The sequence below is a fragment of the Heterocephalus glaber genome, unplaced genomic scaffold, assembly GCF_053883595.1.
Source record: "Heterocephalus glaber isolate CG9 unplaced genomic scaffold, H.glaber_assembly_v1.0 deba00001452, whole genome shotgun sequence".
Lineage (NCBI taxonomy): Eukaryota > Metazoa > Chordata > Mammalia > Rodentia > Bathyergidae > Heterocephalus > Heterocephalus glaber.
Window position 1 is genome coordinate 5,072,978 of NW_028258302.1, and position 17,683 is coordinate 5,090,660.

The 17,683-nt window shown below is 39.6% G+C and overlaps 1 protein-coding gene, 1 long non-coding RNA gene and 1 other non-coding gene across 8 annotated transcripts in view; 1 reads left to right on the forward strand and 2 right to left on the reverse strand.

Annotated features, from left to right (window-relative positions):
- Rhbdl2 (rhomboid like 2) overlaps positions 1-17,337 on the forward strand; it is a 39,179-nt gene extending 21,842 nt beyond the window's left edge. The window contains exons 4-8 of one of the 2 annotated variants that reach the window (XM_004851011.3): positions 1,291-1,403; positions 8,651-8,751; positions 11,793-11,853; positions 15,803-15,864; positions 16,784-17,337. In XM_004851011.3, coding sequence (XP_004851068.1) covers positions 1,291-1,403; positions 8,651-8,751; positions 11,793-11,853; positions 15,803-15,864; positions 16,784-16,963 — 517 coding nt within the window. In that variant the 3' untranslated portion in view covers positions 16,964-17,337. The remainder of the gene's footprint in view (positions 1-1,290; positions 1,404-8,650; positions 8,752-11,792; positions 11,854-15,802; positions 15,865-16,783) is intronic. The other variant, XM_004851012.3, reaches the window with a different exon arrangement.
- Positions 1-17,683, reverse strand: part of LOC147827189 (uncharacterized) — a 50,746-nt gene that overhangs the window by 18,774 nt on the left and 14,289 nt on the right. For all 5 annotated transcript variants that reach the window (XR_015452727.1, XR_015452728.1, XR_015452725.1 and 2 more), the window contains exons 2-3: positions 1,244-1,384; positions 39-170 (exon numbers count right to left, since the gene is read on the reverse strand). This is a non-coding gene — a long non-coding RNA (uncharacterized LOC147827189). The remainder of the gene's footprint in view (positions 1-38; positions 171-1,243; positions 1,385-17,683) is intronic.
- On the reverse strand, positions 7,318-7,422 carry LOC147827190 (U6 spliceosomal RNA). Its single transcript, XR_015452835.1, has one exon. It is a non-coding gene; the product is annotated as a U6 spliceosomal RNA (small nuclear RNA).

Genomic DNA, 17,683 nt, shown 5'->3' on the forward strand with positions numbered 1-17,683 from the left:
AAGCAAGATAATAAGAATTTTATTTAAAAATATTTTACCTTGCCGGTCATGGTGGTGCACGCTTGTAATCCCAGCATTGAGGAGGCTGTGGCAGGAGGATCACTGTGAGTTCTAGGCCACCCTTGGCTACATAGTGAGTTCAAGGCCAGCCTGAATTATAGAGCGAGTCCCTGTTTAAAAACAAAAACAACAACAACAAAATTATAGGATTACTCATATTCAAATATGTTATACCAAGTTGTAGCACATAGCAGGTATCAATTTTGCAAGTGTTAAAGGTAACTTTTTAATATAGAATCAGGAGATAAGTTTCACTTGCCAGCTCTGATTTATTAAATTCCTGAGGTTGCAAGACAGTCTGTTTAAAAATCTATTGAAATTTAAACTGGTCATGGTGGCACAAGCCTATAATCCTATCACTTGGGAGGCTGAGGCAGGAGGATTACCACAAGTTTGAGGCCAGCCTGGGCTATATAGTGACTTAAAGGCCAGCCTGAACTACATAGTGAGACTCTGCTTAAAAAAAGTCTATTGAAATTTAAGCTAAAAACAGCTTTAAAAATCTACTGAAACTTTAAAAAAATCTAAAATTTAAACTCAGTGAATTAGGATTTTCTCAAAACTGTCCAATGGAAATAAAATCAAATGCCGAGGCTGACATGATTGTAACTATCATCCTAACCCCAAATTTCAAGTTTTTATTTCTTAAATCAGCCTCATTGATCCTTGTTTCATAATTGTTACAGAAGACTTACAAAATGCATTTATACTTTTAAAATGCCCTTTTATTGTTTTATATATTGAAGCTCCATGTAAGATTTTATTTATTTATTTATTTATTTATTTATTTATGGTACCGGGGATTGAACTCGGGACCTTGCACTTGTAAGGCAGGCGGCACCACTGAGCTAAATCCCCGGACCTTATTTCTTTTAAAGATAGCAAAGTTTTATTAAAGATAGGAAAAGAAACAGGCTCTGCAGAGCGAGTTTGAGCCAAGTAAAAGTAGGAAAGGAAGTACACCCTGCAGGGTGAGGTCAGTCCACCATACAAGAGCAAACAGAGTGGCTGCAAGATTTTATTTAAAAAAAGGAAAAAAAGGCCAGGACGTAGCTCAGTGGTACTGCACCTGCCTGGTAAGTGCAAGGTCCTGTGTTCAACCCCCGGTACTGGAAAAAAAAAAAAAAAAGAAAAGAAAAGAAAATGGAATTCTAGCAAGTCCTTAACTAGAAACAACACATACCAAGGAAAATCTGGATGAATATTTGACCAGTGTGTTTGTCTCTGCAGAGTGCAGCACATCGTGGGGAATCTCTTCATGCAGCTCATGTTGGGAATTCCCCTGGAAATGGTCCACAAAGGCCTCCGGGTGGGGCTGGTGTACCTGGCAGGAGTGATTGCAGGTCAGTGTTCCGAGGGTGACATGGAAGCAACATTTCTGGGCTCTTAGGATTAAAGCAAAGGGAGTTGACATTCATAGTCGTCTTGAGTCGAGGTTAATTGTACTCTTAATATGTGCTAGGGAATGCATTGAGCACTAGAGAGAATTTGAGAACACAGATTAGAGAGAATCTAAGCTCATGAAGACAAGTCACTCATTGCACCTATCCTCAGATACTACACTCAGGGTTTTGTGCAATTGGAAACTGCAAGTAATTTGGTGCACAGGATACGTGCATTGAGGAAAGGCGCAAAACCAGATCATGAAGCCCTTTATGTGTCAAACTAACAATCTGGGGAAGTGATATGATCCAGTTTGAAGTTAAGAGAGACAAGTTTGGGCCAGGGATATAGCTCAGTAGTAGCATGTGTGCATTACATGTGTGAGGCCCTGAGTGGAGAGCAGGAAGCTGTCAAGATCCACATTAAAAGAGAACTGACAAGGTTTGGTGACATAGCTTCCCATCCAACTTCCCTCTTACTATTTTGGATCCTGTTTTTACACCTTCTCCTCTTGTCTCTAAACATAATTCTTTTTTCCTGCCTTGGAAAGCCTTTTGTGATGATCAGACCCTGTCTGGCTCCAAGAGCTACATCTATGTTTGTCCCATAGCTTGAGTTCAACCTGTGGACTCAGCCCTGTCCCAGTTACAAAGCCAAGGAAGAACGTGAATAACCTGTTCACATCCTCTGCCTATTTTTGCAATAGCTTCTTGGCAGGAATCTCCTTGCCCATTCCAGTTTATCCTACACATGCTGTTTGGATCATTTCCCCTAAACATAGATTAGCTCATGTTATGTATACCTATTAAGAAATTAACAGTGGCCAAAAGAAAGCCCAAACATGCACGGATGTTCTTCATTACCCTCCATTACTTGACCTCATTGCTTCACTTTGTTTGCTTTTCTTCTCTACCTAATTCCTTCATCTGTGATATAATTCTAGTTCCCTTATCCTTGCCTCTGGCAAAATGTGCCATGCACCAGCTGAGGCAGCGCCACCAGACAGCTTGTTAAAACGCCGTATGTTGGCCCCAGATCAGATCTGTCAATCAGAATGTTCATTTCAACAAACTCACAGTGACTCTCACGCACATTAAAGACTGAGGTGTGGTGGTCTGCATTGCAGCCCAATGTCCCCCAATCTGACTGATGGTCAGGATCACCTGGAGAATCCATGACAACCAAGGACATCAGGGGCCACCTAGATCCACTGAATCAAAACCTGTGGGGGCATGGCTCTAGGTTCTATGTTTTTTGTTTTTTGTTTGCTTAGTGAGGTATAACTGGTGTAGAATAAACTGCACATATTTAAAGTGTACAGTTTAATGTGTGTATATAACTGTGAAATATTCTACATAATACTCCCTACAACATACATGAAGGAATCTCAGAGAATGACAAAGCAAGGAAGCCAGTGAGGCCAGGCTCTTTCATGATACATTGCACCCCCCACCCCCAAATGTTTCCTGTGACCCTCCCTTCCCCAGAAACTACCAATCTATTTTCTGGAATTATAGATTAGTTTGTATTTCCTAGAATTTTATAAAGTGGAGTCCTAGAGTGTATACCATCTATTGTCAGGCTTCTTTCAGTCAGCAGAATTGAGGTTTACTCATGCTGCCTGTATCAGTTCTTGACTGCGCGTTATGGCTGGGTAATGCTTCACTGTGCACACTTTGTTTATCCATTCTTCTGTTGATAGACACTGAGTTGTTTCTGGCTTGAATTTATTACAGAAGAAGTTGCAATGAACCATGGTGTGCAGGTCTTTGTGCCACTTCACCCAGTTCTCCTCATTGATCTTTAGTTATCCACGTATTTTCCTTTTTTAGATTTGTAAAAAAATTATATTCACTTAAAAATTTTATATCTGCTTTAGGACCGGGGATTTAGCTCAGTTGTTCTGCCTCCTGCCCCGCATGCACAAGGACCAGACGGAGTTTGATCCCTGGTACAAAAAATAAAACAAAACAAAAAACCCCAAAATTTTATATCTGCTTTATATTTTTGTAGTCAGACTTGAGGATCAAAGCTTTCTTTATAAAAAGAGAATTCAGATTGCATCTTCATTGTCTATGCTCAGAAACCATTTAAATAGTTCTTTGAAACTTTGAAGAAACTCACTGTGGACACAGCTTCAAAGTAGTGTTTTTGACTACTTTCTGAACATTTTTCTACAGTTATTAATCTATATTTTTCTCTTATTGAGATTATTTTCCCATTTATATTTACCCATTTCAAGGCAGTGTTATGATTATTTTGTCTCTATCCATGGTTGTAAACTCCTTCCTCTTTACTTATATTGTGCCTTGATGTTGTCACTTTTTTCTCTTTGATTTCTCAAACTATGGTGATTTTAATATTCTTTGGGGGAAGTTAAACATGCTAAACTTCCCAAATGCTCTGAAAGGTTCAGTGTCCTAAAGAACTTTGTTTCACTCTGAGGAATGCTAAGAAACTGCTCTATGAGGAAAGCTAACAGGCACACAGTAGTTATAAGTTCTTTTAGATGAAAATGTCAGGACCTCAGTATGGTGCTGCTTGGACTTATCTATGTATTTTAGATTTTCTGAATCTTTTTGCCCAAAATGTAGTTCCTTTGGCTGGAGCTACACCCCAATTCTTATGTAAGTTCTTTATCTTTTTGTGTACTGTTATGGTTTAGATCTAAAATGTCCCCACAGGGCCGAGGATTTAGCTCAGTGGTTGTGCCACCTGCCTTGAAAGCACAAGGACCTGAGTTCGATCCCTGGTACAAAAAAAAAAAAAATGCCCCCAAAGTCTCAAGTGTGTGAAAGGCGACTGGACCATGGGGTGTGATGTTCATCAGTTGGTTTATCCATGGATGAGTTCAAAGCTGAATGTGCTGTTAGGAGGAGGAGCGGGCTGGCTGGAGAAGGGTACATGCTGGTCCTGGCTCCTGCCTTCCTTCTCTGCTTCCTGGCTGCCATGGTTTGAACAGCTTTCCTTCCTCCACCACGCCTTTTCTGTCTTGGAGCCTGCTGACCGTGGACTGAAATTGTGAGCCCAAATAAACCTTTCCTCCTTTAAGTTGTAGGTGTTGGGTATTTTGTCCCAGCAGCAGGAAAGTGACTGATACATGTCCTTTTTTATTGTTGTTCATGGGTTTGATTCTCTGGACACTGCTCAAACCAAAGTCACTAGTTCCTTGAATCTTTGAAATAAGTGCCTTTGGTCTTTATTTTTTTAGATGTTAAGAGTTTTTTTTCCCCACTTTGTCTTGACAGTTTAGACTGACTTTGCCTTTGGCCTCAAACTTCCTAGTCAGCCTGTCTTGATTCAAAAAGAACATTACTGGGCCAGAGATTTAGCTCAGTGGCACCTCACCTGCCTTGCAAGCACAAGGACCTGAGTTTGATCCCCGGTACCAAAAAAACCCAGAACATTACTCAGCTACTGATGGGTTATATTGTCAATAACACAGAATCAATGATGCATTTAGAAACTATTTAGGACATGATCTTGTCAGACAGGAAAACAGTAGCAACAGTATCATTCTGGAAAATACCACTATAAAACATGGCACCTTACCTTTAAATGTATCTAATGAGCCATTGCCCATATGTTCTATTGTTACATAATGGCATATACATATTAGTGTACATATGTGTATGCCATGTACATGTATACATGTACATAAAATTGTATATATGTTCCTCACCTTAGTTTTGGTTTAAAATAAATCCTGAAGCCAGGTATGGTGGCATACACCTGTAACCCCATCACTCTGGGAAACTGAGGCAGGGGGATTGCATATTTGAGCCTAGCCTGGACAGTTTAGCAACTTAGTGGGACCCTGTCTAAAAAAACCCCAATAAAATAAAAAAGTAAAGGATTAGGGATGTAACTCAGTGCAAAGGCCTTGGGTTCAATCCTCAGTACAGGAAAAAAAAATCCTAACATTAATTTGGAGCAATATAATTAAGTTCAAGAAAGGGCTTTCTTTAAAAATTCAGAAGTGCAGTTATCATCTCTACTAGTAAGCTATTATAATACATATTTTATGTTAGGAATATTCAGAATATCAATATATTTAGTATATTTTAACTCAATATAAGATAAATACAAAATAATGCTTTATTTTTTTTGGGTTTTTTTTGTTTTTTTGGTACCGGGGATCGAGCTCGGGACCTTCAGCTTTCGAGGCAGGCGCCAGAACCACTGAGCTAAATCCCCGGCCCACAAAGTAATGCTTTAAACCTTCAAACTGGAAGTCTGAAGTCACAATGGTAGTTACTTTTTTGATTTCTTATACTGTTTTAGATGTGGATGTAACAATAACTTCTTCAAATTCTGAATGAAAATCAAATGTCAGGGGTGTAACCAAAGTCTTTCCTCATTCTGAAGCTTGCTTTTCTTTGCTCTTTTCCAAGAGTATTTTTGCTTGCATATCCAGGACATCTAACTTCTCTGACTTTTTCTGCCACTGTCTGTCAGTAAATTCTTTCAAATTTGGAAGGGCGGCACGGCATCCTCCTGGAGAACACGACTCTGGAGTCAGACTGCCTGGTTTGGATCCTTAGCTCTGCCACATAGCAGCTGTGGGACTGTGGCTAGTAGCTTCCTGTGCTGCCCACCAGTTAGGGACAAGGTGTGAGATTTCTGTCCTATGGCAAGGTGCTTGTTCTCTGGCTACATACTGTTTCTGTTTTTCTCTACCGCCTTGCCATCAGTGGTGGTCTCCATACATCTGATTGCCTACTTGTTTCTATCTTGATATATTTTGTCCATTATCCCCACACTAAATTGCTTTGGCTTCTTCCTCATCCCTCCGATATTGATCCCTTGGAGCTGTCTTTCTTTTCTTTTTTTTCTTTTTGGTACCAGGGATTGAACTCGGGACCTTGTGGTTGCCAGGCAGGCGGCACCACTGAGCTAAATCCCTGGCCCCGGAGCTGTCTTTCTTAAACAGGTCCCGATCATGTCCAGCTGTAGCTCACAGCCTTGGCCTGCTCCTCTTACCTCATCCCACATCTAAGTAGGATCTGAAGATTACAACTTAATTTGGAGATATCTCTGAATATACATTTTAGGGCCAGACATTCCCATTTATCTGTAATGACTGATGTACTTCATGATGATTTTCTGCAAATCCAGGAGGAAGACCTCCAGAGAAACGAAGGCTGCCCACATCTTCATCTCCATCTTCTTCTCCAAGTTCTAATTGCCAGCTTTTTCAATGCCTGCAGCTCCCCAATCAAGCCAGATCTACTTTTGTTTTCCATTTTTGTTTGCTTTTTTTTTTTGGTACTGGGGATCGAACTCAGGACCTTGTGCTTGCGAGGCAGGCAGTGGCACCACTGAGCTAAATTCCCAGCCCTTTTGTTTGCTTTTTTGAGACAGGGTCTCGCTATGCAATCCAGACTGGCCTTGAACTCTCAACAATCCTCCTGGCTTCACCTCCCAAGTGCTAGAATTCCAGGCATGTACCACACCTGCCTTTATCATCCATGTTTTTATGCCTTTGGTTTCTAGTTCCCTAAGTTTTGAATACATCTCTTGTTTTCCTTATCCAAATTTTAAAGTTTCTTCAAAGTTTAATCAAAATGTTATCTCCTAGCCAGGCATGGTGATGCTTGCTTGTAATTCCAGCATTCTGGGGGGCTGAGGCAGGGGGATCTCAAGTTTGAGCCTAGCCTGGACAATTTAGGAATTTGTGAGAGCCTGTCTCAAAATTTAAAAATAAAAAGAAAAGATTGGGGAATGTAGGTCAGTGCAAAGGCCCTGAGTATCCCCAGAATTCCTCTCTCCCACCAAAAAGCTATCTCCTCTTCTTTGGAGTAACTGGTCCACTACCTTTATGCTGAAAAAGTCATTTCTTCCTAAGTATTTCTATAGCAAGTTTTTTATTTTTTAAATATGGAATGCTTCATGAATTTGCATGTCATCCTCATGCAGGGCCATGCTAATCTTCTCTATGTTGTTCCAATTTTAGTACACGTGCTGCCAAAGTGACACTACAGCAAGTTTATTATATTTTACTTATTTACTTGGTTCTGAAGATTGAATCTAAGACCTTATACATGCTAAGCACATGCTGTATGACTCAGCTACATCCCAGCCAGTTTTATTATATTTTTAATAATTTTTTTTATCCCACCCACCCCCTCAACCTCCTTCCCTCCCTATTTATTTATTAAAAAAAATTTTTTTTTTTGATACTGGAGATCGAACTCAGGACCTTGCGCTTACGAGGCAGGCAGTGGAACCACTGATCTAAATCCCTGGCCCTGTTTATTTATTTTTGAGACAGGCTCTCACTATGTAGTTCAGGCTGGCCTTGAACTCACAGCCATTCTCCTTCTCAGTCACCTAAGTCCTGGGATGAGAGGTGTGTGCCACCACACCTGACTATGTGTTAAACATAGTAGTTTCAGTCTGCCTTTTATAATAGTTGTTTGCTCATCTAGGTATCAGTTTCCTAGGTCAGTCACTTGGCACAAAGTAGGAATGATATCATATTGTACCCTAAGGAACGAAGGGGGGCCTTAAAGGAGGAGACCAGGTAATAGAATGAAACAGTACAGAGAGAACATCTTAGAGTTTGTGTAAGATGGTTGGTAAAGCCTTGTTTTTGTCCAAGATGGGTTAGGAAATATACTTCTTCTCATTTAGGGAATCTAATTGAATGGTATTTTGATAGGATTTTGAGGCTGCATCATGGGTCTGGGATAAAGATAGCCCTTAGTTAATAAAATACTGGAATGTCTCAGATATTTTGATGGTTTTGACCAAATGTATGGGATATTGTGAATCACAAAGAGGTACACAGTACATCTCAGAGGCTCGAAATTTAGCTCAGTGGTTCTGCTGCTTGCCTTGCAAGCGCAAGGTCCTGAGTTCGATCCCCAGTACCAAAAAAACCCCAAAAAACTCATACACAGTACATCTCAGGCAGTGTTCTAAGGACTGCATATGTAAAAATGCATTTGCTTCTCGTGGCAACCCACTGAGGTCAGTTCCGTTAATACTCCTATTTTGTAGTTAGGTTAACTAAGGTAGAGAGAGGTTAAGTTATTTCCTCAAGACACACATCTGGTAAGTCCGGCTCTAGAGTCTGTGCTCTTGTCTCTATTATACTGCTTTTCTGTCAAACATAGAATGTTTCAGAAAAATTGGGCAAGTTAGAAAGATTTCTTTTTTATGATTCCTATAGTCATGTCATCTTTTTGTTTTATTTCTTTAGGTTCCCTTGCCAGTTCTATTTTTGACCCGCTCAAATCTCTGGTGGGTGCTTCAGGAGGAGTCTATGCCTTGATGGGAGGCTATTTTATGAATGTCCTAGTGGTAAGAACTTTGGGAATGGACTCTATGAACTTTGTTATTTTCCCAAGGCTGGGAACTGCACGCACTAGGTGACTGCTCCACCCCCAGGCCCTTTGTCCCAAAAGAAAAACTGTTGTTTGGTTCAGAGAATCTTCACTTATCCATATTTACTGAGCACTAATATTCTTTATGAGGATCATGGCTACCAAAGTTACCGTTTGTATTTTATATTCTCATCTCAAAAGTAATGACTAATAAAACTCAGTTAATAAAAGAAAATTAAGATCCCCAGTATAGTATTCAATTAACAGATCTATCTATCTATCTATCTATCTACCTACCTATCTGGTATGACAAAAAATGTAGTATTTAAAAATTTAAAAAAAATTATGGTAAAAATCATATTGCCATTAACCCCTTAAAAACACTCCCCCTCATTTTGAACGCACTTATTCCATCCTTCTTGCCACTTTCTGAAGCCATTTTGGAAGTCCTCTTTCATGTCTTTAGTTGTTCTGTGTGACTTCCTTGATGCCTGAATTGATTCAAAACATTTACCTCTCATGGTCATTTTGATTTGAGAGAAGACCTAGAAATTGCATGGTGCCAGATATGGTGAATAAGGTGGATGAAAACATACTATAATGTTTTTGAAGGAAATTGCAGTAAATGGTTGATCAACGAGGGGTGATCATAAGATATGGTGAATATTTAAAGTAAAAAATTTATTACAGTAAAATTCCCAAATACTCAAAATAGTTCCCCTGGCTTTGAACACACTTGTCACATTATTCCTGGCAATGTGTCTTTTCCTGAAATAAGGTTTTTAAAAATTTAAACACTCACCATATCTCTCAATCACCCCTGTATCTATATCTACCTATCTAATGTATATTTATATATAAAATCTCCCCCCAGACATTTCCTATATGTGTTCAAGATCCTACTAATAGTAATAGTACAGGATGTCCTCCTCTGTACAGCCTGCATCCTAACAGCCTAGTAAGCTGCCCGTCTTCCCACGTCAGTACACAGACTTCCCTCTCAGTCTTTTCAGGTGCTTGATAGCATCCTCTGTATAGCTGCATCATGACTTACTTAAGAAATCTCACTGAAAAATAATGTGGGGTAAATTTAACTTTTCATATTTAGACATAATGCTGTAAAGTGTTCTTTTACATTTATCTCCTTGCATTTGTGCATTTTTTTGTAGGATAAATTTCTAGAAGTGGATTTACTGGATGAAGCTTTTAATTTCAATATCCAAATGGCAAATTGCCTTCTGAGGTTGGCAGATCATTTTTTTGGTACTGGGGATTGAACTCAGGACCTTGCACTTGCGAGGCAGGTGCGATGCCACTGAGTTAAATCCCTGGTCCTTGGCATGTAATTTTTATGCTCTCATGATCGTGAAAGTGCCAAAAGTCTTTTGGAAACAGACTAAAATCTTGATTTGTTCTCAATCCTATGATCATTTAGGTATATTTAAAAATATTCTAGGACGACAAATATCAAGCAATTATAAAATTGTTCCAAATATAGAAGTCATTTAGAAAGATATTTTTCAAACTTTGGATTGCAAACCATTAGTGGTTGTGAACTCAGTTTGTCTTGTGACCCAAAATTAAACAAAAAGAAAAAAAAAATCAGTGTGTATCACATGCACTAAGGGTAAGTACTGTTTGATTTATGTGTGTACTGAGTTATGTAAATTATTTCTTAACTGTAGGTCATGTTTATGACAGTTTGAAAATAACTGATTTAAAATAAACACTCCTATTTCAGCACTTCTACTCCCTGGGAAGAGCTAATAATTTGGAAGGGAAGGGAGGAGCAGCTCAATAAATTATAGCGGAGGTGTCTGGCTCAGCAGTTCGCTAGTGACACACTGGGCTCCTGCCAGCTGGAGTGAGAATGTTCAAAGCTAGAACCAAACAATGTTTTTTAATCAACATTTTAATTTCTTCTGAAATTATCTTTTTTCTTTTTTTGGTACTGGGGTGTAGGGAGCAGGGGAAGGGGACGTTACCAGAACCTCTGCAGTAAGTCCTAGTCTCCTGTGAGCCACGGCAGCACACAGCGAATTACAGGAAAGGTAGACAAATGAGACTGAGAAGAAGCTGAGCTTTGGGTCTGATCAGTGCTGCTCTGGGCAGCAAAGACAAAAGACCCCTAGCTTGCAGCACCTTTTATTCAGTACATGGGGAAACAGATGTAACAAGTGAAAAATAGAGTTCAGTACTTCACATTGGGATAAACAAGGTGTAACAAAAGGCTGGGGGGCAGTGGAAATCTAAGAACAACGAGGAACTATGTAGATGAAGATTTGGTTCCTCCCTGGAGTCTCCCACAGGTGTGGTCTTGTCCTGGACATTGCAGCATCGGTGGGGGGGGTGTCACTGAGGTCTCAGTTGTGACCAGAGGCCAAAATGCAATTATGTCTGGAATGTCCTAGCTGGCCTGTAGGCAGGAGAACTAGGCCTACTCAAATGATTTTTCCCTAGAATTATGTAGCATTGCTCCCAACACTGGGGATTGAACTCAGGATCTTGCGCTTGTGAGGCAGGCACAGTGCCGCTGAGCTAAATCCCTGGGCCCTTCTGAAATTATCTTTAAAAAAATAAATTAATACATTTTAGTTGAGTCTTTGCTAACTACTACTGGGAAGAGGATGAAGAAGTAGCAAGTGAATAGTAACCAAAAAAGCTTAGAAGTATTTTATCAGCCTTAGTTTGATAATACTTATTTATCTACCTTTCTATTCATCTATTGACATGTTAAGTGTTGATTTTACATTACTTATATTTAATTTCTAGTTAATGAAATTGTATCTAGTTTATAACATGGAATTAAACATCGCAGTCCATTTTGTTGTCCAAAGTACATTCACATTCTACTTCCCAGGTATGTTTGAAAACTCAGCAGTTATACCCATGCTTTGTTTTGCAAATATTTGACACTCAAACATTGTTTTAAATAAAAACCCAGGTGAAGAGGGAGTGGGGTTGAAGTTTCATTTGGCAATAGATAGCTAATATAATTCTTATTTATCTCTTTGCAAGAATTTTCGAGAAATGATTCCTGCCTTTGGAATTGTCAGACTACTGATCATCATCCTTATAAGTAAGTGAGTTTTGTGGACACTCTACTCTTTCAGTTTTCCTGGTGCAATCTTTAGAAGGCCTTTTCATATTTCCCAAACACTAACATAGGGGGTGACTGTCAGCCTAGAGTCAGAAAGAACTGTTGGTGTCACAGTCTGAGGCAGAAAAAGGTAGTTAGAGGGCTTTTTACAGCCCGTTGGGGTTGTTCTGAGAGGTACCTTGCTGATACATTTCTGCTATTTTTTTCTAGAGTCGGAGGAGCCATGAGGGCCCTTCCACTCTGCCCACAAAAGCTTCACTTATGTTTTATATACTGGACTTTCTCTTTCAGAAACTGGAATCTGTATATGATTTTTATCTAGAAAAGGAAAGCTTGCAAACACTGAGATAATCTATCTTCTTCCACAATTTCTAAATTTTCAGATTAAAAAAGCAAACTGATCTAGGATATAAGCAATGAGTGGTGGCTAGGAATTGAAGACAAGAAACCAAAGTTCAGAAACTAGAAGGGTAACTTGGTTTTTGAAATTTCCATGAATTCTAGAATCATGCCGGAGCAGGGAGACAGGATGCTCACTTTGAAGAGAGGCTGGGATGTAGCTGAGTCTGAAAGCAGCAACAGACTGTGGGTGAGGGCAGGCCGTTTGAGGTAGAAGAACAAGGGCAAAGGCATGGGTGGTAACTTGAGTTTAGGGATCTGTTTCAGGTAGAGCTGTGCCCACAGGAGGCTGCAGGGACAGGACAGACCTTCAGGTCAGACTTGAAAGCCAAGGCAGAGGTAACACTTGATAAAGCCCATGGCTTTTGGTGTCAAGCTTTCCAGTCATCCATATTATGATACCAGGAGCAACTAACTATTCTTTTGAAAGAGATAAGAGTGTGAACCATTTAACTGGAAAGACCAATATTTCTCTCTGAGCTAAAAGAACTCCTTGTTTATAGTCTATAATATATTGCAGATAGTTCTTTGTCCACAAGAAGTACAAAAGGTAAGGGACAATTGTGGGCAGAGAAGGGAGAGTGAGTCTCTGGGAACCAGGAGGGCTGCTGTGGGAGCAGAGCTGCCTCTTGAGGTGTTAAGAATCACAACTGGTGGGGAACTGAGGCAAGAGGATGGTGAGTTCAAAGGACATATCTCACTGTGAAGGCCCTGGGTTCAGTCAAGAGCGAGAGCACAGATAGATACAGGTATCTAGGTCTTCAGTGAATCTGCTGGTTTTATGTAATTATAAATAAACTTGTAGAATAAACCTCATATCAGTAGTAGGGAAATGGTTTATGCTCTTCTTTAATACTCTTCAATTGTGGAGTAGAAACCCTTTCCTCATGCATAGGATATCTATATAATTCTTTTTTCAGCTTTTATTTTATTTTAATGTAATACCAGTAGACATTAAAGAATGTATAAAAACTTCTATGAAAAACTTCTGATTCTATGAGAAAACAAAACAAAGTTTCATAACAAAATAATGAGAGAATAACAATAGTTAATACACTGTGTATCATGATCTTAAAAGAATGGCCAAAGTGTCACTCTCAGAGTACAAGTCATAGACAAACAAGACTCTCTTACAAAGAAGAAACAAACAAAAGGACAAAACTTTCTTTACAATGAACAAAGAGAAACTAGTAGTACACATGCTTAAATATTGCATGGTTTATCTTACGTGAGAAACTCAAAATATCTATGTAATATGTGAGCCAAGTACTAAAATCAGGGAATGATGTACACCTGTCCTCCTCCTCCGCCTCCTTTTTTTTTTTTTTTTTTGAGCCAGGGTTTTGCTATGTAGTACTGACCAGCCTTGAACTCACTATGTAGCCCAGGCTGGCCTGAAACTCATGGTGATCCTCCTACCTCAGCCTTCTGAGTGCTGGGATCACAGGTGTGCCCCACCACGCCCAGCACCTCTTCTTTTTCTTTTTCTTGCACTGGGGATTGAACCCAGGGCTTTGTACATGCCCAGGTAAGTGCTGTACCACTGTGCTACATCCCCAACCCAGTGATGTCTTTTTATTGTATCCTATGACATCTTACCAAGTTAAAGTTAGTAGGATATGCTGTTAACTTTCCCCAGTTTCTGGCATATTTCTAAAAGTTCTTTGGCCTGAAAATGAGAATTAAAACATATACCACATTAATAAAATATAAACTAAGGAATACATATCAATTTGATACATATTTCCTTGGAAACATGTATACAATTTTGTTTTAAATGGTAAACATTCTTATTTGTGAAGGATGATTGGTCTTAAGGACCTTCCTTCATCAAGCGTTATTTATGGGATGTAATTTCTAATTATGCAACTAAGCTTCCCTTGGGGGAAAAGTTAAGGAGATTTTATATTTTTATTCTTTAAAATAATTCATATAGGGCTGGGGATTTAGCTCAGTGGTTTTGCCGCCGGCTGCGCAAGCGCAAGGACCCGAGTTCGATCCCCGGTACCAAAAAAAAAATTCATATAAAATCATCTCTTTTAAGATGTCTGTCAAATTTTTCATGGGGACAGTGATTTGGTTTATTGGAAAAAGAGCCTCTTTTTAGGTGAGAAGATGTCTCAGTATGAAGACTGCAGCAACCCAGGAGGAATCGCCCCTAGGAAGCAGGATGAACCAAGCAGAGATGTAGGAAGGGCCAAGATAAACAAGAGTGAAATGGGATGGAGAAACTGAAATGCTAATTGTCCTGAAGACTTTTTGTTTTGAGACAGGATCTCATTATGTAGTTCAAGCTAGCCTTGAACTCACTGTGTAGCCCAGGCTGGCCTTGAACTTGCAGTGATCCTCCTGCCTCAGCCTTTTTAAAGAACAGTGTTTTACTGTGTTGTACAGGCAGGCCTTAAATTTGTGATCCTCCTGCCTCAGCCTCCTGAGCAATTGGGATTACAGCCATGCACCATCAACCCTGTTCCTGCTCCTGTTCTTCCCTTGTAGTCTATTTCTTGTAGAGTGGCCAGAATGATCTTTATAAAACACCAGTTAGATTTTATCACTCCTGTGCTCAAAAACTTTCAAAAGCTTCCTGAAACTTGGAATAAAAGTCCAAGTCCGTAGAGTGGCCCATAAAACCTCTATGTAATTTAGCCTCTTCGAGATGTCTTATCTCATCACCTGCCACTTTATCCCTGACTAGTCCAGATCCACCAGAGCCTCCTCCTCAGTTTCTGGCTTGTAGGTTTGGGTGGGCCTGAGAACTTTCATTTCTACTTAAGTCCTCTTGTGATGCTGATGTTGCTAGTCTTGGGGAGAGCTGCATTTTGAGAAGCAGGTCACCTTCACTGGTGTCTTCCAACACACCAGGGAGGCTCCTGACTAAGGAAGGGACTTTGTGCTTGCTCCCTTACCATCCTCAAGGTCACATTCTCAGGAGATCTTCCTTAGTTCTCCTATTAAAAATCACACCCAGCCAGGTGTGGTGGTGCATGCCTGTCATCCCAGCATTCAGGAAGCTGAGGCTGGAGGATCACTGTGAGTTCGAGGCCAGCCTGGGCTACATAGTGAGACCCTGTTTCAGAAAAACAAAAACAAAACCCCCAAACCAAAATAAAATAAAAACTCACATCCCACCTCAGGCATTCCCAATTCTTTATCCTCTCTATTTTCTGCATAGCACTTAGCACTATTTGACATACTGTGTGCTTTGTTTGCTCCCCAACTACACCATCAGCTTCACAGGGGAGGTCGCTGTGATCTGCTTGTTGTTGTACATCTACCAACTAGAATGGTGCCTTCCACTGAGATGCGAATCCATAAGTAATTTTTGGACGAATAAATCCATAAAATAGTATAATGATAGTACCTACTTCATAAGGTTGTTGTGAGGATTAATGAGTTAATGAATTACAGAGCTCTTAGAACACACAGTAAAACTCAACTATGGCTGCCTGTGATTATTACAGGGACTCCAAAACATTTGGGGCATAGTGGTAAAAATTCTGGTGCTTAATCAGGGTTTTTTTCCTTCTAGTTGCATCGGACATGGGATTTGCTCTTTACAGGAGGTTCTTTGTCCCTGAAAATGGGTCTCCGGTGAGTTCAGTTTCTTTTCTTGAAATAAAAAAATCTGCCTACTTATTAAAAGGGTTATCAAATACAGATTATTTGTGATTTAGGGTAGTTGAATATCAGTTTGGAAATTAAGAAAATTCCTAAGCAAATCTGACTTTTTTTTTGTTGGTACCGGGGATCGAACTCCGGTCCTTGTGCTTGTGCAGCAGGCAGCAAAACCACCAAGCTAAACCCCCAGCTCATCAAATCTGACTTTTGGATTGTCCTTCTCACTTGGCTCTTTCATTGCTACACCTACTGCATCGGTAGCCGTTCCAGAAGAAAACAGTAGAGATTCCCTTCTCCACAGAGAATCAAAAGCAGACAGAAATATAGCAGTGGAAATTTGGGTCCGTTTGAGTTTATAACATAGAACTGATCAAAGATTGTCAGTTTTTCTGGGATCAATCTTTGAATTTGGAGTTTGCTCTTACTTGTATTTTAATCCTGGATCCCATTTCTGTAGGATGTTCCTTGTGGGATCCCTTATCAGTCAACTCCTATTCCTTTGGCTGGTTTTATCCAGAACCATCCTAAATGAATTTTTTTTTTTTTTTTTTGGTACTGGGGATTGAACTTGGGACCTTGCGCTTGTGAGGCAGGTGGTGGAACCACTGAGCTAAATCCCTGGCCCAATCCTAAATGCAATGATGATCAAAAAGAATGAGAAACAATGACTCTGACTTATGTTCTAAGAGTGGGTGAAAATGGGTTTTTTAGCTTTGCACAGATTAGAACATCTCTTCTCTGTGCACATAGAGTCTTTTTTGTTACTTTTCTAGTTCTCCAGGCTTTTAAGCTCTTGTTTATGATGATATTTGTGTTTGAGTAAGGGAGATGTAACAGAAATATGCAATTAGCATTTTCTTCACTAATTACTATTTTCTCTCTTTTTTTAAAGGTGTCATTTGCAGCTCACATTGCAGGTGGATTTGCTGGAATGTCTATAGGTTACACTGTGTTTAGCTGCTTTGATAAAGCACTGCTAAAAGATCCACGGTTTTGGATAGCAATTGCTGCTTATTTAGCTTTTGTTTTATTTGCGGTGTTTTTCAACATTTTCCTATCTCCAGCAAACTGACCTGCCCCTGTTTTTAATATAAGCCAATTAATAACAAGAGCTAACTGGCAGGGAAATGGAAAACTATGAAGAAACAGAAAACCGCCAGCAAATGGCAGCAATTGTTGAAAGAGGACAAAACAGAACTCAACTCCCATGTTGCAAGGACTACCTATAAAAGGGCCTTAAGACTTGGGGAAGTGACTTCTGAATGCAGAGAGAAGGAAGAGGAAGAAAAAAAGATGCACAGGAAAAACCAGAGATGGAGTTGTTCCGAGGCATATGGTAGCCATGTGTGTATCCTATAAGAGACCTGCTCTCCGTGGAGGACATATTTTGGAGATTGAGAGATTCCATGACTGTACTATGCAGAGAATAAAAATGTTTCAAATCTGTGTTAGACTCTTGAAAATTACTTTTAAGTAGATCACTGTTTGATAGGTCACTACTGCTGAGGTGTTTTGCATACATTATTGCTAATCTTTTCAACAACCCAGTATGGTAGATTACTACTTTGTATCTTAGAGATCAGGATATGAAAACCTACAGGCCCTCTATATCTTTAGTTTGCATCCATGGACTCAACCAATCCCAGACTGGAAATATTTGAAAAAAAATTGCATCTATTCTGAACATGAAGACTTTACATTGTATTAAGTATTATAAGTGATCTAGAGATGATTAAAAGTATATGGGAGAATATTTGTAGGTGAAATCCAAGTATTATACCATTTTGTATGG